The following is a 20,301-nucleotide window of genomic DNA, read 5'->3' as shown; positions in this document are numbered from 1 at the left end:
TCCATTGCGCCTAGCGGTCCGCTCCCGCGGCGGCCCATCAGGTCCATGACCTGTGAAGTGGTTCCTGACCATTTCTATAACCTACCTCTATTTCTGTCTGTACCCCTCAATATAAGATAACATAAAACTCACTTGTATACTCAAACAATGCTCAAAATCTTAAATTTGATCCTAAATTCCATTGGTAACCAGTGGAATTTGAAATACAAAGGAGTCACATGATCACGAATATGTGCATGGCCTAACAACCGAATTGCAGCATTTTGTACTGTTTGTAAGCGCTTTAATTGCCTGCTGTTATTCCTGCATATACTAAATTGCCATAATCCAACTTCAATAGTACAAAAGCATGGATTAATGTATGTAACGATTTCTCATCCAGAAAATCTTGAGTAGCTCTAAGTTGTCTTAATGAATTTTTGACGGGTATGACTGGTGGGCAGACTGGATGGACCATTCAGGTCTTTATCTGCCGTCATATACTATGTTTTATGCTTACCTGAAACATCTTTCTGTGGGCATCCTGGTGCCTGGTTCCTGGCTGAACACTGTTCCTGTAATGACTGGAGCAATGGAGGAGTACAATCGAAAGCTTCCTGTAGCACTAGATCAAAATAAAAAGTCTATCCTACAGTCTAGTTCTTTGTGACAATGTGAGTCACTGTAGAAAAGTCAGGCTGATTTGTTTTTCCCCCTTTAAACATCAAAAGAAGCCGAGCTGCAATGTGCAACGCAGACAATTTTCCAGAACAGATTGATGTATGAGAGTGCTGAAGGATCTGTTAGAAAGGCCATTTTTATTACCAACTCATCTGAAAAGTGCTCTAATTTGTTTACTACAGAAGGCTGTGTAGCTGGAAAAAAAATACTGAATGGTAGTTCATAGGCAGTTTTCTTGAAATTGGCAGCCATTTTGGATTTCCAGGCCAAAAGAGAAGTGCCTATACATCTCCCCTTCCTCAGTGCTAGATTGTTGCTTTTTTAACTCCTTTCTTCAGGAGGAGGAGTACACAAAGGTACTGCTAGCAGTGATGATGTGTGGTATGGGAGGATGGGATTAGGAATATGGAGACATTGTAATACAAAGCTTTTGGCCTGAGTTTACTTTATGAGCATTGTACTGAAAAATTGGTGCTAAGTGACTAACTTTTTTCATTTCCTGCCCTAAATCTGCCTTTGTTACCATCCACTTTTTGTGTTCCCAAATTTAGAGTTGTGTCTTCATAACATAACATTATTTATTTATATATTTAGATTTATATCCCGTCCTCCCCAGTTGCAGAGGGACAGTAAAGTGTTGGCCTCCCTAAGACAGCCGTGGACCCAGCACCAGACAAGACAGCTGGCATTTAGGAGTTAGTTAGATCCAGCTCATTAAGGATATCAAAGGTGAACCTAACTCCCTACAGCACCCACCATTTGCACTGAATTTTTATGAATGAGTAATCTTTTAGTGGTTGCAGCATGAGGGAAGCGGTGTGGTGGGCCCATTAAAAAGGAAAGAAAAGAACCCTAAATACTTTGCCTTGTGAGTCAAAATGACCTGGTTAATTAACGTACTGTTTTAATGTTCATGAAAAGTTATGGCTGTGTGATGTAACATACCCTGGTCACAGTTTCATTGGTTTTTGACTTTCCTTGGGGAGAAAGGAGGGAAATATTGCCATAGTAACATAGTAAATGACGGCAGATAAAGACCAGAACGGTCCATCCAGTCTGCCCATAAGTTATACCCATTAAAAAATGCATGATTAGATGAACTTGTCTCTTTTTTGATATTTCTGGGCCGTAGACTGTAAAGTCTGACATTGTCCTAGGTTCCAAATGCTGAAGTTGCCGTCCAAGCTCACTCCAGCCTATCCAACCATCCCATTGTTTGCAGGACATCTACCGTAAAGTCTGGCCAGTAACATCCTCCTGTTCCATATTAGTGGAGTTCTCATTGATGCCCTCCCCAGCCCATCCCACACCGAATCACCATATATGGAACACAGACCGTGCAGGTCTGTCCAATACCGGCCTTAGTTCTTTACTTTATATTCTTCATTTTCTAATTGGAGATCCTGTATTTCTATCCCTCGCTTTTTTGAATTCCATCACCGTTTTCCTCTCCACCCCTTCCCACGGGAGGGCATCTTTTCTAAGGTTGAGGCACCAATCCCCTCTTTTACAAAGGTGCGCTAAGCATTTTTAGCTTGCGCTAAATCTACGCATGCGCTAAACGCAAACACGTCCATAGACTAACATGCACACGTTAGCATTTAGCGTGTGGTTAGCGCGTGCGTAGATTTAGCGCAAGCTAAAAATGCTTAGCGCACCTTTGTAAATGGAGCCCCAAGTGTCAAGGAACAACAAACGCTGTCTTCAAAGGGTAGGATTACCGTATGACTCCAGAAAAAAAGAGGACAGATTGAGGTATCCAGGTACAGTGGTGTAGTAAGACGGGGGGGAGGTCCACCCTGGACGTTGTCTTGGTGGGGGCGCTAGCATCTGTCCTCCTCTCGCCCCCCCCCCCACTACCGCGCACTCTTTCCCTTCTCCGTACCTCTTTAATGTTCCCAGTGCGAGCAGCGACCCCCAGCCTGCTGCTCGCGCCAGCGTCGGCTTTTTCTCTGCCGCCACTTCCTGGACCTGTGCCTAGGAAATGACATCAGAGGAAAAGCCGACGCTGGCGCGAGCAGCAAGTTGGGGTTGCTGCTCATGCCAGGGACGTCAAGGAGGCGCTAGGGCAGGAAGGGGCGCGTGCACGTGGCAGGAGAGGGCGGGGGAGGAGAAGAGGGTGGGGGAGGGGTGCCTCTCACCCTCGCTACACCACTGTCTCAATCCATCCTCCTTTTTTTCTGGAGCCATAAGGTATCCCTTAAGGTATCTAAAAAGTTTCCTTTTTAAAGATGCTTTTAATCCTTAATCTACATCCGGTTCTTATACAAAATTCCTTTTTCTAATTGTACTTTTTTTTCTCTCCGCTCTATTTTCTTTCCATCTATATCTCTCCTCTAAACTTTAAATTACTAAACTGTCGTTCTATCCTCGCTTCCCTTTTGTATTAGTCGGTCTGTATGTCTAATAGTCTAATTTTAAACTGTAGAAATAAATGTTTATATTTATTAATTTATGATTTTTGTATCTCGCTTAGTAAAACTAAATAAGCTAAAAAAAAGAAAGCTAAAAAACTAAAACTTACTGTCTCTTTTACAAAGCCACGCTAGTGGCTACCGCACGGCAATGGCCCCGAAGCCCTTTAAATCTCTATGGGCTTCGGGCCATTAACACGGCAGACCGAGTCATCAACCAAGAGGAGCTCGACTCGGTTAACAATAATGTAATACATAATACATAAACTTGACAAGGAAAACTAGACTGAAATAACAAGCGATTCATCAAAGTCTAATAAAAACTTGAAACTTGATCCCTGTCAAAGGGGCTTCATCCAGACTGGTCTCAGACTCGGGAATGCCTCTCAGAAGGTATTTCGGTACGACGATGTCAAGGGAATTGTACGCAGTGGAATTGTGATTCAGCCATTACAGAGTCTTTCTAAGTGGTGGGCTTCTGAGAGCTTCTTGAGCGAAATGTAGTTGGTCAGTAGCAGGAGGGAGGTAAGATTAACTCAGTGTACTGATTACACTGTGTGAGGAACAGTGTAGTTACTTACCTGTAATGTAGGTTCTCCGTGGACAGCAGGATAGTCAGCCACATAAGGGTGTTGTCCCAACACCTCCCAATTTGCGGATAAGCTCTCCAATAGCTCAGAGAGATTTTTTTTTTTTTTTCTCTGAGCACGTGCAGTGCCCGGGCCCCACTGGGCATGCCCGAGCCCTACCCATTTCCCCCTGCTTCCCCCTGATCCCCAGGATGTTCCTAGCTGTGGCCGGGTCGGCCGTATGGGGAGGCGGGTGGGTTGTGTGGCTGACTATCCTGCTGTCCACGGAGAACCTACGCTACAGGTAAGTAACTACACTTTCTCCTAGGACAAGCAGGATGAGTCAGCCACATATGGGTGACTCCCTAGCTGAGGGATGTACTGACTGGACCTGCGCCTTAGCGCTTTGTGCATCCCTCGCCTGGCTGTGGAGGCCGAGCAGGGCAGGGTAATCAGGCAAAGCAGGTAAAGTTGTGGAAACAAGGTTTTAGATAAAGTGCTGTGTTAACTGAGCAATAATACTCACAGAACAATGAACTGGTCAATGACAATCAATGAACAGTGAGAAACCAACTGGTCAACAGTGACCATTCGTACTTGCATGTGAGAATTCATACTTGCCTATTCCACATTCAGTCTAGACAGGAGTGCTGGAAGACCTACTTAACTCACAGAACAGCGAAAACTGGTCAATGACAATCAATGAACAGTGAGAAAACCAACTGGTCAACGGTGACAATTCATAACTGGTCAATAGTGACAATTCGTACTTGCATATGAGAATTCATACTTGCCTATTCCACATTCAGACTAGACAGGATTGCTGGAAGACCTACTTAACTCACAGAACAGTGAAATTGGTCAATGACAATCAATGAACAGTGAGAAACCAACTGGTCAACAGTGACAAATCGTACTTGCATGTGAGAATTCATACTTGCCTATTCCACATTCAGTCTAGGAAGGAGTGCTGGAAGACCTACTTAATCAATATCTATAACACCCTACTTGAACAGTGTTTGTCGATATATATAACCCCCTACTTGATCAGTGTTTGTCAAGGCTGTGCTAGTGGTTGCTGTCCCTCCTGGGAGGGAAGAGCCACTTCCAAGACTGCTCAGCCGAATGCATTTGGAGCGTGGAATGCTATGTCGAGGCAGTAGTGCTTGGTGAAGGTGTGCATGGAGGACCAAGTGGCTGCATCGCGGATGTCCCCTATTGGTGTGTGGTGCAGAAGTGCCGTTGTGTTGGCTATGGTTCTGCGCTGGTGGGCGTTGGCTCCCACCTGCGGTTGATGCTGCGCTTTTCTATAGGTGAAGGGGATGCACTCTTATATCCAGCGCGAGCGCCTGCGTTTGGTGGCCGGAAGTCCTGGTCTGTTTTGGTCGTAGGAGACGAACAATTGAGGCTTGTCTAATCTGCTGCATAGTCAGGGCCCGCACACAGTCCAGGAGGTGTTGCTGAGGTGGCAGTGTGCCTCCCTGTGGGGAGATGTAGAGTGCCGGGAGGCACGCTGAAGCCACCTTCGGCAAGAATCGGGGGTGGGTTCTGGGTACCACCCTGTTCTCATGAGGGAGGTAAATCAGATTAGGCAAACTACAGATGAGTACAGAGCACTGTCAACTGGCATGGTTTAAGGAAAAACTCAGACTGATCATCAAAAGAGGGGGGTTGCTCTCTCTTAAAGGCATAGTGTGTTTTCGAAGTACACCTGATGGATATAATCTCGGTCAAGAAACAGAAGTTTGACTGGGAGGTTCAGTAGGTGTTTATTGTGGAGGCCAGTTGCATTTTTTAAAAATTCGGCCAAATTTTGTTCACATTCAAGGAGATTCGCTTGTAGATCGATAGCACCTCTTTGTGGCCATCAGAGAAAGTGCAGCAGCATGAGGTGGGGTGGTTTTTTTTTTTGTTCCTTAAGAATATCCTGTCTTGTATAACCCAGCATCTGGTTTTTAATGGCCATTCTTAAAAAAAAAAAAAAAAAAACCACCCCCAAAAAACAGCCAGGGTTCAAATTCCACTCATGCATCTTGCAGCCTTGGGTCAAATCCTGTAACCCTTCATCACTTCAAGATTGACTCATTTCTGTTAAAACAGTAACATGGGCTAATTTACATTTACGCCTCATTCTAAATGTGGCACTCAAAATCGCACAAGGAAATGTGAGCGCATGCCCAATTTGCATGTGCAATGTGATTGGATAACAAGCCAATTAGGGCTGATAGTTGGGTGCAAAGAATCAGTTATTGCTGCTAACTGGGATTGGCAATAGAGCACAATTTTAGGTACTGGAGTCTGTGTGTAAATTTTAAATGTGAATCTGAAAAGGGGACGTGCCTTGGGAGGGACATTGGTGATGGATCACAAATTTCCTATAATTTACACACAGTTTTATAGAATGTGGGATCTGTTAGGAAAAGGAGGAGATAGTGGATGCTGCGGAAGGGCAGACAGGATGGGCCATTTGGCCTTTATCTGCCGTCATGTTTCTATGCTTCTGTAACCATAAAGCTCTATGACCTCTCAATGCAAGTGCTAAGAGCCTTAGCCTATCACAATAATACTCTATGACCTCACAATGCAGGTATAAAGAGCCTTATCCAATAGGGAGAGGAGGAGGTAGTGGATGCTGCGGATGGGCCATTTGGCCTTTATCTGCCATCATGTTTCTATAACCATAAAACTCTATGACATCATAATGCAAGAGTTAAGAGCCTTAGCTTATAACAATAATGCTCTATGGCCTCACAATGCAGGTGTAAAGAGCCTTAGCCAATAGGGAAAGGAGGAGATAGTGGATGTGCAGATGGGCAGACAGGATGGGCCATTTGGCCTTTATCTGCCATCATGTTTCTATGCTTCTGTAACCATCAAGCTCTATGGCCTCTCAATGCAAGTGTTAAGAGCCTTAGCCTATAGGAAAAGGAGATGCAAATGTTAAGAGGCTTAGCCAATAGGGAGAGGAGGAGATAGTGGATGCTACAGATGGGCAGACTCGATGGGCCATTTGGCCTTTATCTGCCATCTTGTTTCTATAACCATAAAGCTCTATGACCTTACAATGCAAGTGTTAAGAGCCTTAGCCTATAGGAAAAGGAGATGCAAATGTTGAGAGGCTTAGCCAATAGGGAGAGGAGGAGATAGTGGATGCTGCTGATGGGCAGACTCGATGGGCCATTTGACCTTTATCTGCCATCTTGTTTCAATGTTTCTGTGAATAAGGGAGATCCGCCCCTAATATAGGGAAGAGAATTTGTACCAGATTTTACTTGTTATAAATCCTCTTGCCTAAACTTGAGCATAGATCCTGGCATCCAATGGTATTCTATAAATGGCACCCAACTTTTGTACACTATTTAAAGAAAAGCTTTTAGGGCCAGAATCTGCAAATGGTGCCTACATTGGGCTGGTGGCTACAAAAACGGTGTCATCTGCGTGGTGGCATAGAAAAAGGGGGGAGGGGTGGGGGAAGACTGCCCCGGACACTGTCTTGGTAGGGGTACTGACACCTCTCCACGCCCTTCCTTCCCCACCCCCGTAGCTCTTTAACATCTTGCCAGCGCAAGCAACTGCTCTGGCCTGCTATTCGCGCCATCCTAGCTTCCTCTGAAATCACTTTCAGGTCGTGGGGCCAGGATATGGCATCAGAGGGAAAGCCAGTGCCAGTGCAGGCTGGAGTTGTGCTGACGAAGATTTAAAGAAGTACAGGGGTGGGAAGGGAGGGAGCGCGTGTGGCGAGGGGACGATCAAGGAGTGGGGGAGGGTCATGCAGAAGGAGGGGGCGGCGAAGAGTGCGCCTCCTACCCTCGTTATGCCCCTGCGTCTGCATGTCGTTTTGCAAAGGCGCCATTAACAGAATCGCGGCCACAGAGAAATATAGGGCAGATTTTTAAAGGCCCACATTGCCGGCGCCTATATTTGATGGAGAATCGGGGCTAATGGCGCCTAAGGGGAAAGGGGACAAATCCTTCTTCAGGTACATTAGCGACAGAAAAAAGAACACAAACGGGATAACACGCCTTAGAACGCCAGACGGGGATTATGTGGAAACAGACTCCGATAAAGCCAAACTACTGAATGATTACTTCTGTTCAGTCTTTACCTGTGAGGCACCAGGGCACGGGCCACGGCTGGAAACAAAGCAAAGCATGGAAGACCCATTTCAGGATTTTGAGTTCAATGTTTACAGAGAACTGTCAAGACTCAAGGTGAACAAAGCCATGGGACCGGACAATTTGCACCCAAGAGTGCTCAGAGAGCTATGCGATGTTCTGGCAAAACCGTTTGCCATGCTCTTCAATCTCTCCCTAAGTACGGGGAGAGTCCCCCTGGACTGGAAAACAGCTAACGTCGTTCCTCTGCACAAAAAGGGTTGCAGAGCAGAGCCTGCGAATTACAGACCGGTGAGTCTCACATCAATAGTGTGTAAACTCATGGAAACTCTACTTAAAGGTAAATTAGACACGATATTGGATGAGGGGAATCTGAGGGATCCCTGCCAACATGGATTCACTAGGGGCAGGTCATGCCAATCCAATCTTATCAGCTTCTTTGATTGGGTGACAGGAAAGCTAGACTCGGGAGAGTCTCTGGACATAGTGTACTTGGATTTCAGTAAAGCTTTTGACAGTGTCCCACACCGTAGACTATTAAACAAGATGAAATCAATGGGGTTAGGTGAGAAACTAACTGCATGGGTCAATGATTGGCTGAGTGGAAGACTTCAGAGGGTGATGGTCAACGGCACCCTCTCTGAGACTTCGGAGGTGACCAGCGGAGTGCCGCAGGGCTCAGTCCTGGGACCATCCCTTTTCAACATATTCATAAGGGACTTGACCCGAGGGCTTCAGGGAAAAGTAGCACTGTTTGCCGACGATGCCAAACTGTGTAATACAGTAAGCGAAAGCAATCTCAAGGATAGCATGATGCATGATCTGATCACATTGGAAAACTGGTCCGCGATATGGCAGCTGGGCTTCAATGCTAAGAAGTGTAAGGTCATGCATCTCGGCAGCAGAAATCCATGCAGAACATACACCTTGAATGGAGAAACACTAGCTAGGACTTCAGAAGAACGGGACTTGGGAGTAATCATCAGTGCAGACATGAAGGCTGCCAAACAAGTAGAGAAGGCCTCATCCAAGGCAAGGCAAATGATGGGATGTATCAATAGAAGCTTCATTAGCCGCAAACCTGAAGTCATTATGCCACTTTACAGAACCATGGTGAGACCTCATCTGGAATACTGTGTGCAATTCTGGAGGCCACATTACCGTAAAGATGTGCTTCGAGCTGAGTCAGTCCAGCGGATGGCCACTAGGATGGTCTCCGGACTCAAGGGTCTCTCATACGAAGAAAGACTGGGCAAATTGCAGCTCTATACTCTAGAAGAGCGCAGGGAAAGGGGTGACATGATAGAGACATTTAAGTACGTCACAGGTCGTGTCGAGGTGGAAAATGACATATTCTTTCCCAAGGGACCCTCGGTCACAAGGGGACACCCGCTCAAACTTAGAGGAGGGAAATTCAGTGGTGACACCAGGAAGTATTTCTTCACAGAAAGGGTGGTGGATCAGTGGAACAAACTTCCGGAGCAGGTGATCAGAGCCACCAGCGTGCTCGACTTTAAGAATAAATGGGACGTCCACGTGGGATCCCTGCGAGGGTTAAGTTAAGGAGCTGGGTCATTAGCACTCGGGCTTAAATGGGGTGGGTCAGTAGAGTGGGCAGACTTGGTGGGCTGTAGCCCTTTTCTGCCGTCATCTTTCTATGTTTCTATGTTTCTATGTTTCTAAGGTCATCTCTGCTACTAACCATGTCTACTTTGACCTTAGGCCCCATTAGGCACCGTGGCATAGACGCGATTCCAGTGCGACCCACCCTCGGACCTTACCTGGTGGTCTCCACCTCCAATCGCCTCCTTCCGTGCGTGTTGCGTGTTTGCAGGGGCCAGTGCGGGCGCTTCGACCTTCTCGTTCCCCGCTTCGGTGTTGGGCTGGGCAGAGCGAAGATCATTCCTCCCTGGGTTGGGTAGCCTGCGCCGGCCTTACCTGGTGGTCTAGCGGGCTTTCGGAGCAGGAGCAATCTTCCTACGCTCCTGCCCCGTGCAGATCACCAATAGGAAATTGCTGCCATGATCTCCCTTAGTCTCTCGAGACTACGATGGGAGCTCATGGCAGCCATTTTCTATTGGCGATCTGCACTAGGCAGAAGCGTAGGAAGATCACTCCTGCCCTGAAAACCCGCTAGACCACCAAGTAAGGCTGAGATACTGGGGGGAAGGCAGGAGGGAGGCGGGAAAGGTCCGAAATGAAGCTTTCCCCCCCCCCTTAAAAATCGTGAATAACCGAATCTGCGGATTTGGAGGGGGAAGTGTAGTGGCTTTTTGAGTTTTAAGACCACAGTGCGTTGTTGAGCCTTAGGAAGAGGTTTAAAATTATGCTATTGTAAAGGAGTAAAAAGTGAAATCTCTTTTTTTGAGAACACTAAGAGTAATTAAGTTTTTCAGATTAAGGGAGTTGCCCAGGGAAGTTAGGCTGCAATAGAGCACCTACGCTGACTAACTTATGGTGCCATTTCTAGAGTCTGGGCCTTAATGTGAAATTTTGTCGGTGCTGGTTTTTGTGTGTGCCCTATTTAGATTTTGGCCTTAATGGCGTGGAGATAGGTGACAACTAGAGATGTTTTTCAATTGGATCAACACCAGGGACTCAAATCTCAAATTCAAGATCTCACGTCATGCAGGTCAAACTAATTTATTATTTTTTTTTTTTAGATCTTATCACAATAAAGACACGTTTACCGCTTGATCACTACAATATATTGAAAACCCACTGACAAAAATGTCTTTTTACACTATACAAGCCTCCATAACGTATAATTAAAAAGTAACCTACCCTATAGCCAATTTCTAAGACTAAAAAGAATTTGTTCAGATCTGTCGGATTTTTATTATCATGCCTTTGAGATGTTGCAGTGTTTTTCCCTTAGGAGTTATCTTCATAAGAACATAAGCAATGCCTCTGCCGGGTCAGACCCGAGGTCCATCGCGCCCAGCAGTCCGCTCACGCGGCGGCCCAACAGGTCCAGGACCTGTGCAGTAATCCTCTATCTATACCCCTCTATCCCCTTTTCCAACAGGAAATTGTCCAATCCTTTCTTAAACCCCAGTACCGTACTCTGCCCTATTACGTCCTCTGGAAGCGCATTCCAGGTATCCACCACCCGCTGAGTAAAGAAAAACTTCCTAGCATTTGTTTTGAATCTATCCCCTTCCAATTTTTCCGAAAGGGGATAGATTCAAAACAAATGGACCAGTGGTCCATCGTGCCCAGCTGTCCGCTCACGCAGCGACCCTTAGGTCAAAGACCAGTGCCCTGAGTCTAGCTTTACCTGTGTACGTTCTGGTTCAGCAGGAACTGTTATAGGGGAAAACACCCTCCGCGGTTTTGTAAAAGGGGGGAGGAGGGTTAGTATATTTTTATTTTTTTTATGCAAATCATATTTATTAAATTTCAAATACAAACAAAATAGTAAAAAAATCATTTCAAATACAAGAAGAAAACCAAAATTTACAAAGTTAATATATAGGGCTCCTTTTATCAAGCCACGCTAGGGGTTTAACGTGCGTAATAGCATGCGTTAAATCGCTAGCCGCTAATGCCTGCCTTGAGCAGGTGGTAGTTTTTTGGCCAGCGCGAGGGTTAGCGCGTGATTAAAAGTCGCACGTGCTAACTCCGCTAGTGCGGCTTGATAAAAGGAGCCCATAATAAACATTATCACTAAAAGCAAATACAGTATACCCAATTCCCTCCCCTTTTAGTATATTTTAATTTTAATTTAATTTATTCTTATATACTGCCAAATCCATGATAGTTCGAGGCGGTTTACAACAAGAAGTGCTGGACAATCAGGGAAGAAAACACAATATAAAATCATCAGTACGTACATACAATGTGAAAGTAAAAACAGTAAAACCTTAACTTACAAATCGATTAAATAATTTTGTTTTTAGTAATTTTCTAAAACTGAAGTAGGATGAGGAATGCATAATGATATTACCCAACCATTAATTTAATTTACCTGCCTGGAAAGCAAGAGTTCTATCCAAGAATCTTTTATAGCGACAGGCCTTTATTGTAGGATGAGTGAACGAGTAGGCCTGTTAGAACAGTTCAGTTTAAAATGAGAGACCAAATACGTAGGGGCCAACTGAAATATTGATTTAAACTAAAGACAAGAGAATTTGAACAGAACTCTTGCTTCCAGGGGACTTATATGTTCCTATTTTTTTCAAACCAAAGATCAATCTAACAGCCGAGTTTTGAATAACTCGAAGTCGTTGAAGGGTTTTCTTAAAAGTTCCCAAGTAAATGATATTACAGTAGTCAAGCATACTTAGAATGGTCCTTAGACTGTTAATCCTCTGGAGCAGGGGTAGGGAACTCCGGTCCTCGAGAGCCGTATTCCAGTCAGCTGACTATCCTGCTGTCCACGGAGAACCTACGTTACAGGTAAGTAACTACACTCTCTTGAGGACCGGAGTTCCCTACCCCTGCTCTGGAGTTAGGGAAATGTCTACTGTACCTAAATGGAACTCAAGCTACCAAAGAAAGGTTTGAGTTAAATCCAAATAAATCATTGACTGAGAGTTTTCATTAAATTCTGAGGGGCAGGAAGAGGTAGAGAAGGTTGACAATGTCTAACACTTAAAAAACACAGATCATTATCTAGTCCAGTGGTTCCCAATCCTGTCCTGGAGGACTACCAGGCCAGTAGGGTTTTCAGGATAGCCCTAATGAATATGCATGGAGTGGATTTGCATGCCTGGCACCTCCATTATATGCAGATCTCTCTTATGCATATTCATTAGGGCTATCCTGAAAACCCGACTGGCCTGGTGGTCCTCCAGGACAGGGTTGGGAACTACTGATCTAGTCGATATTCAAGATGAATTAAGCAGCCAGGACTGTCTGCTAATTTTCAATAGCACTTAACTGATTATCATCCCCCTTTTCACAAAACCACAAAAACGGTTTTTAGGAACTCTATGAATGTTGGGAACAGCACAGAGCATTCAGCGTGCCGGCCTGTACTAAAAACCGCTATCACAGTTTTGTAAAAAGGGGAAGGGGGTAATCAGTGTTAAAAATTAGTGGCTAGTGTCTAAATGAAAACCAGCTATTTGGGGAGCATTCTACTACTACTGTCTTTTCTATAGCGCTGAAAGTCTTACGCAGCGCTGTACATTCATATGCAATAGAGCAGGGGTAGGGAACTCCGGTCCTCGAGAGCCGTATTCCAGTCGGGTTTTCAGGATTTCCCCAATGATTATGCATGAGATCTATTTGCAGGCACTGCTTTCAATGCACATTCATTGGGGAAATCCTGAAAACCCAACTGGAATACGGCTCTCGAGGACCGGAGTTCCCTACCCCTGCAATAGATGATCCCTGCTCAGAAGAGCTTACAATCTAATATGGACAGACAGACAGGACACATAGGGGTTGTATAGTCACATCTCTCTCCATCTCCATAATTTGCCAGACTGTGTCGCTGCCCATCCATCTGAAACATATAATTTAACCAGAGATGCTTAAACATTTGCACATAATTGTATTTGGTATCGGTTTGGGGTCTGAGTCAAATGTTTAGGATATTGAGCTAGTTGGGTCACAAAACAATAACTATTTTCCTCCCCCCTCCCCCCCTTTTACAAAACCGTAGTGCAGTTTTTAGTGCTGTCCACGACGGTAACAGCTCCAACGCTCATAGGAATTGCATCAGAGCTGTTAACGCCCTGGCCAGCACTACGGTTTTGTAAAAGGGGGGGTGGGGTGATAAGGTGGATCTATCTTTATGCAGTGCCTGATGGGTTCTGAATATCGACTTAACTGGCTCTATGTTAGTCAGCGTTGCATAAACTGGATATTCAATATTGAAACCCAGACATGGCCTGGCATTCAATATATGGGAATAATGCCAGTGGCCAGTCAGGAAAACACTCATCACCAGCTGAATGTTTACCCCTTGTGCCATTAAGCTTGTTCATTTCCAATTCCTCTCCATGCGCCATACGCTGGCTGCTTGTGATGTCATTGTTCAGATTCATTAGTCAAGTTCTCATCTCTGTGATATAACAAAAGGGAAAAATTTCCTTACTTTTTTTACATACCAATTAAACAGTGGCTATAAACACTTGACTCTCCTCCACCCATCCCACAATATCTGGTACCAAAAATTGTGGAATTCTATAGGATTAATCCTCTCTTCCACTGTTATGGTCTTACTGCTGAATAAAATGTATTTAATTACCTTGCTGCTTGGTATATTGGTAGATGAAAGGGCCCCCCCTTGAATATCCTCATTGGAGATAGGGTGGGCAGCAGAAGATCTGCTAGTATCCCTTGGTTGTTTGACTTCTTTCTTAACTTTGCATCACTGTAAATAAGATCCTCTTATTGACTGTAGATTTGATTTTTCTCTTTCTTGTTGACTTGACTATAGAATTGATTCTCTTGGCTTAACTGTAGATGAATCTCATGTAGACTTGATTGTGGACTTGATTCTTTTCTTGACTCTCTTGTTGACTTGACTTTCTTGCTGACTTCATCGCACACATCTCTTTTGTTGACTTGACTATGGACTTGGTTCTTTTCTTGATTCTCATGTTGATTTGATTGTAGATAATTCTGTTGATTTGACTATGGAAATGATTCCTTTCTTGACTCTCTTGTTGACTTGATTTGACTTGACTCTTGTAGACTTGATTCTCCTGTTGACTTGACTTTCTTGCTGATTTCATCGTAAACATCTCTTTTGTTGACTTGACTATGGACTTGGTTCTTTTCTTGACTCTTATGTTGATTTGATTGTAGATAATTCTGTTGTTGATTTGACTATGAAAATGATTATTTTCTTGACTCTCTTGTTGACATGATTATAGAATTGATTCTCTTGCCTGAAGATGATTCTCTTGAATTGACTGTAGACTTTACTATAGACTGCTGTCTCTGGAAACCTGAATCCTCACATGTTGGTGGTGGAATGGACTCCTTTGGTATCACCTGCTCTTGCCATCGGCACCACACAGTTCCTAGCCTGTGCTGCAATGGGCATGGGATGGACAAAATGGCAGCGAAAGACTTCTCTGTAAGCTTTGCGGAAATTTTCCGACAGAAAGGCGTAGATGATGGGGTTGACGCAAGAATTGCCATAAGCGAGGCAGTGTGAGGTGATACGGAATGCAAAAGAGGCTTCTGTCAGCGGGAAGGTGCCGAAGTCAGCCCAGAGTGTGATGATATGGTGGGGAAGCCAGGAGAGTGAGAAGGCAGCCACCACTGCCAGCACTGTCTGTGTTGTCTAGGGTAGAAAAGCATTAGTCATTGCAGAATGGCACTGAAAGAGTATGTTCTAATATTGCTACATAGGGGCACTCAACTCACACCTGCTATTTCACTGGTTATATGGTGCTAATTATTGGATACTGCAAAGGGGCAATGAGTGTCCAACCTGCGGATCATTGAAGTATTTTTTCGGCCCTGGTCAAGGGCGATGCAGTGTTTTACTCTGCTGCCCCTGGGTGTTTACCGTCTTGCCGGCTCCCTCATGTGTCTTGCTGCAGTGTTTGCGCGCTTGTGCAGCCCCAGAAACATTTTTTTTCAGCCAATGCGGCCCAGGGAAGCCAAAAGGTTGGACACCCCTGAATTACACAGTGCAGGTTGTTCTGTTATGGTATTGATGTCATCATTAACAACCTAGTAATAAATTACAAAAATAAGCAATGTCGGGTGGTAACCAACCAAGTTGAATATCTATCAAATAGACCTCAAAATCCAAAGGCGGCCAAAGATTCCATAAGGGAGTTACACAGAACTATCACTGATCCACTCCGGAAAACAGGTGCCAGGTGTTTCTTTAAATTTCCAAGCATTTATTCTGAGCCCGGTTTATGAGCCAGAGATCTTTTCTCCCCGTTAGGGAGAGTTTTTTTTCTCTCTGGCTTTGTTTTCCGGAGCGGACCAATGATAGTTCTGTGTAACTCCCTTATGGATTCTTTGGACTCCGGGAGTTTTATCCTTTGGATTTCGAGGTCTGTTTGATAGATATTCAACTTAGTTGGTTACCACCCGCCATTGAAGTAAAACATCTTATTGTAGGGTTGTCTTTGCTCAAGTGTTTTGTTGATATCATTAACAACCTATCCGTATGACAGAATACCTCTTTTCCTATTGTCTATTGCCAGTCAGTGTAAAATACAGCCTGACTAATCCATTCTATTTTCCCCTTTCAAGAACAAGATATGTGAAGAAAACAAAACGAGGCAAGGCCTTTTAGAGAATCACAGAGGTCGGGGGCCAATGCAGATGAGAAAACCCAGAGTTCTTAATGCATAATGGAAAATAATAGACATACAGAAATAACGGAGGCAGATGCATGCAAATTTGTTTATAGTTCTGGAAAAATCCAGTAGTAGAATTCATTTTGTGTTAAGAGTTTGTTGACTTGACTGAAGAATTGATTCACATGATGCACTGGGGAGAGGCCTAAGGCCCAGTGTCGTCGTCGAGGGAGGAGGAGCAGGAGGTGTTTTCAGTACATCCTGCTGCCAACTTTTAAGGTACGGGGCAGGGGCGCCTGGAGGAGGAGTGGACGCCTTCATGGCAGGAGGGAGTGGGCATCCCTCCTGCCTTTTTTTCGGTCGGGGGGTAGGGCGCGCCTTCGTGGCAGGAGGGAGTGGACATCCCTCCTGCCATTTGTTTTAGGTTTGGGGGGGGGGGTCACCGCGATTGTCAGGGGTCATTGGGGAGGGCCTGCGGCATCGGTGGGGTATTTTTTTTCCATTTATTTGTTAATGGGAGAGACATTTTGCATGTGTAATACACGCAAAATATATGTGCCATTTGAAAGATAAATGAAAAAAAAACAACCAGGCAGACCAGTTGGTAACAGTTACCGACAGGTCTAGAAGGTTTTATGATTGGTAAAACCCGAAGTTAAATAGCCAAGTGATATTTGTGCATCAGTTGCTTGGCTATTTTACATGGGGTTTTACTAATTTGTATGGGTCGGATTGGATCGTTAAATGGTTTTGTGCATTGGAGAATCCAATCGATCACTAAACTGGTCAAGCCGGTTTAGCGACCATCGGGATGCGATCGGTAAGTTTTGTGCATCCCCCAGTTAGTCAGAACCCATGATAAGGTTCCTCAGCTGGGCTAATAGGTGTTCCTCCTCCGGACTGATATTTGGGAAACCTAAGGCACACGACAAAGCTAAGATTTAGGGCCCTTCCCCGTTTTGGGTGAACTATACGGTCTGTGCTCCTCTTACCTTCCTCTTTGAGCGCTCTGATTTCTTTGAGATAACACGGATTTTGTTGTGAAGGTGGCAGAGGACCTAACAGGAAAGAGAGGGAGAGAATAAGAGAAGAGCAGAAAGTGAAGGATGGGTGGTACCAGTGAGTGCCTGATGGAGCAATGAGCTCAGCATCCCCCACCCCAATTTTACAGGGAATGATATTTGCTCAAATACCTGCTCATATTTACCAGTAATGTTGGCAGAATCACATGACTGGACACATCTCACACAGAGCAGATGTACACTACTCAGGAACCAGTCCCTCAACCTGGTCAACTCTGAGCAGTGCCGAAGGAGGGCATATGGAACCTCTTCACATGGATTCCAGAGCTAAAAATAACCTGCTCGAGAGCAGGGCGGCTAATGGAAGCAATCATTCTTCAGCCCAGTGAGAAAGACAAGAAAGAAAGCAGCCCATCTTGCGTATGAGAGGCTCCAGGGACATGGAATCTGAGTTTCAGCTCAGATTTGCTCCTAGCTCTCTCACTCACCATCATCATGTTCTTCCTTTTCCCACAGAGAAATGTGAACTGCTCAAATCTCCCTTTTTTATTTTCTGTCATTTGGTAACTGCAGAGTGGCAATAGAAAGGAAAGTACAGGGTGTGTTCTGGACACACATCACCCACAATTCCCTTTATCAATTTGCCCATAAAGAGAAAAGTATGAGCAATTAAGAAGCCCAGCGCCCTCATCCTACCACAGCACAATGGGGCATGGAGGGGGCCCTAACCTGTTGTCCATGGAGAAAGGACCTCCGGGACAGCAGCATCAGTCAGCCACACTATCCCGCCCTCCTCCTCATGTGGATGACGCTGCTATACACCAGAGACAACTGAAGCCACATGGCTACAGCAGGGGTATATAAAGGGGGGCTAGCACATGCTCGGAGGGGGCTACCAACAGCTCTGGGAGAGCAAATCCGCTTTTAGGGCCGCCGGATGATGTCACCCACGGGTGGCTGACTGATCCTGCTGTCCCGGAGAACCTACGTTACAGGTAAGTAACTTCACTTTCTCCCAGAACGCACATCACCCACAATTCCCTTTATCCCCCCCCCAACATACACATTATCCACAATCTCTTGCAACAATCTCCCAATTATCCTGCTCGCCGATTTAGTGCATGCTAACGCGTCCAAAGAATATAATGGACACATGCGCTAAATTGGCAAGCGCGCCTTAGTAAAAGGACCCCGTAATGCCTTTCACACTGCCAAGACCCTACCTACAAACATTTTCGCCACACAGCCACACCCTAGTAGTGCATTAGCCATCACTGAACCCCATTCTCAACCTTCTTCCTTACCTTCATATAGCAGCAGGTAATGAGCACCAAAGGTAAAAGATAACCCACGACCAAGATGGCCACAGTGTATGTTTGCTTGGACGTCTCATCTTCCCAGATCTCCCAGCAGAAGGTGCTATTGGGTGCTTCGTAGTAACCGGTCACATAGGTCTGGTGTTGGGCCACTGGAATTGCAATGCCGAGTGATAGAGCCCAGGCCACGCACATCCCCAGAAAGGCGTTCCTTTGGCTGCGCAGGCAGGGAGAGTGCCGTAAGTGGACCACGGTGATGTAGCGGTCGATGGACAAAGCCACCAGAGTGAAGATGCTCACTAGCATGGTGACGGTGAAGAAATAGTGAACAAATTTGCAGAGCAGAGCCCCGAAGATCCACTCAGGGAGGGAGTAGATGGTAGCCTGGAAAGGCACACAGAAGAGGAGGAAGGCTAGGTCTGCCATGCTAAGGTTGAGTATCAAGGTATTGGTGACACTGGATTTCACCTTCTTGTTCCTGGCCAAGACGGTGATGACCAAAGAGTTGCCGATGATCCCAGTGAAGAAGACCAGGCTGAAGACGATGGGGACCACCACCGCTTCGATCCTGGGAGCCACCGCCCCGTCCACTTCCTCAGCATCCACCCTATCGCTGCTGTGATTCTTCTGGTAACTCCTGTTGAAGGCAACGTACAGCGGAGAGCGAGCCGCGACTTCCCCTTCTGGATCGCGGAGCGCCATCCTGCTGTCAGGTGTAAGGTGGGCCGGTGACGGAGAGCTACACATCCTGGAGATTCAAACGAAGGCTGGGAGGGCTCGAGAGGTAGGCAGCTCCATTTGCAGGCTCTTCGCAGTGCAGAAAGTTTGATTTTGGGTCCTATGGCTTCAGAGGTTCATGCTAGGAATGGAGCCGAGCCGTTGGAGGCATCTGCTTTATTGTTTTTCCAACTGTGCTCCCTCCCACTGTCCCCTTCTCAGCTTCTCTCCTCTGCTGCTGCTCTTTTCACAGAACCTCGCCCGCTCTTTTTCTCCTTCCCTTCCATGTCTCTCCTCCTTTTACTACATTTCTGTCTCTATATTTTCCTCTCTCTTCTTTCTCTTCCGTTTCTTCCCCTCACTCGTTCTCCCTCTCTGTTCCTGGTTTTCTCAGTTTCTCACTGTTTTAATCCCTACTCAACTACTAGACTAAATAAATACGTTAGAATAAAATGATTTTTTTAAATGCCCAGTTCTATAATAGATTCTTTCCTTTCAATCAAAGTTAACTCTTTCAGAGAGAGCCAAGAGCATAGTCTAGCGAATGAGGATGTTACCTATTCCTCTACCGATCTTTGTCTGTATCCCATAACTCTGCCAATGCTTCTCATTCCTGATGTTTATGTTCGTTTACAATGTTATTATGGGTGGACATTGTAACCTGCCTAGTTAATAGGCAAGCTATAAATGGACTATAAATAAATACCAGTACTGAGACTCTCCCTCAGTACCCCATTCCTCCCCTGCAGCAACTTCTGCTTTATCAGAACCGAGACTCGATCCTCAGCACACATACACACAGAGCTCTGCCAATGCACTTTATTCCTGCCCTTCCGTAGTCTCTGCTTTTCCAGTATCGAGCTCTTCCCTCCGGACACAAACACGGCTCTGCCAGTGCATCTCATTCCTGCCCTGCAGCACCGCCTGCTATTCCAGTCCAGAGACCCTTCATGGGGTGGGAGTTCTAGGATAGCAGATTGGCTGGACCTAGCTTACACTCAGTAAGGGTGAGCGGCGCCGGTAGCACCCCTCCCCTGCCCTCTTCCCCCTGCCGCACACTTGCCCAATTCCCTTTCCCTGTGCCTTTTTTACTTCTCCAGCGCAGGCAGCATGTCCTCGTCGCTGTCCGCTCACCCTTTGACATCACTTCCTAGGTGCGGGTCCCGGAAGTGACATCAGAGAGAGCGCCGATGCGGGCAGCAACCTCATGCCGGGGGAGTATAAAAGGCATGGGGAAGACAAGGGGCGTGCATGCATAGC

General features: G+C 45.7%; 1 protein-coding gene across 1 annotated transcript; it reads right to left on the bottom strand.

Annotated features, from left to right (window-relative positions):
• Positions 1 to 13,099: 13,099 nt before the first annotated feature.
• On the bottom strand, positions 13,100 to 19,026 carry LOC117349591 (galanin receptor type 1-like). Its single transcript, XM_033923181.1, has 4 exons — positions 18,313 to 19,026; positions 16,979 to 17,044; positions 13,961 to 15,007; positions 13,100 to 13,774 (listed from the first exon to the last, which is right to left on the bottom strand). The coding sequence occupies exons 1-3, from the start codon at positions 19,024 to 19,026 to the stop codon at positions 14,675 to 14,677; spliced, it is 1,113 nt and encodes a 370-aa protein (XP_033779072.1). The 3' UTR covers positions 13,100 to 13,774; positions 13,961 to 14,674.
• Between the last annotated feature and the right edge of the window lie 1,275 nt (positions 19,027 to 20,301).

The sequence above is a fragment of the Geotrypetes seraphini genome, chromosome 16, assembly GCF_902459505.1.
Source record: "Geotrypetes seraphini chromosome 16, aGeoSer1.1, whole genome shotgun sequence".
Classification (NCBI taxonomy): Eukaryota; Metazoa; Chordata; class Amphibia; order Gymnophiona; family Dermophiidae; genus Geotrypetes; species Geotrypetes seraphini.
This window is presented reverse-complemented; position numbering and strand designations above follow the sequence as displayed.

Bases quoted from the DNA above. Each gene is read 5' to 3' on its own strand.
- LOC117349591 (XM_033923181.1), bottom strand. From the start codon at position 19,026: ATGGCGCTCCGCGATCCAGAAGGGGAAGTCGCGGCTCGCTCTCCGCTG. The intron at 17,045-18,312 runs GTAAGGAAGAAG...CTTTCCTGTTAG, and splicing joins TTACCTGCTGCTATATGAAG to GTCCTCTGCCACCTTCACAA. The intron at 15,008-16,978 runs GTAAGAGGAGCA...TTTCTACCCTAG, and splicing joins CAGAGCGCTCAAAGAGGAAG to ACAACACAGACAGTGCTGGC.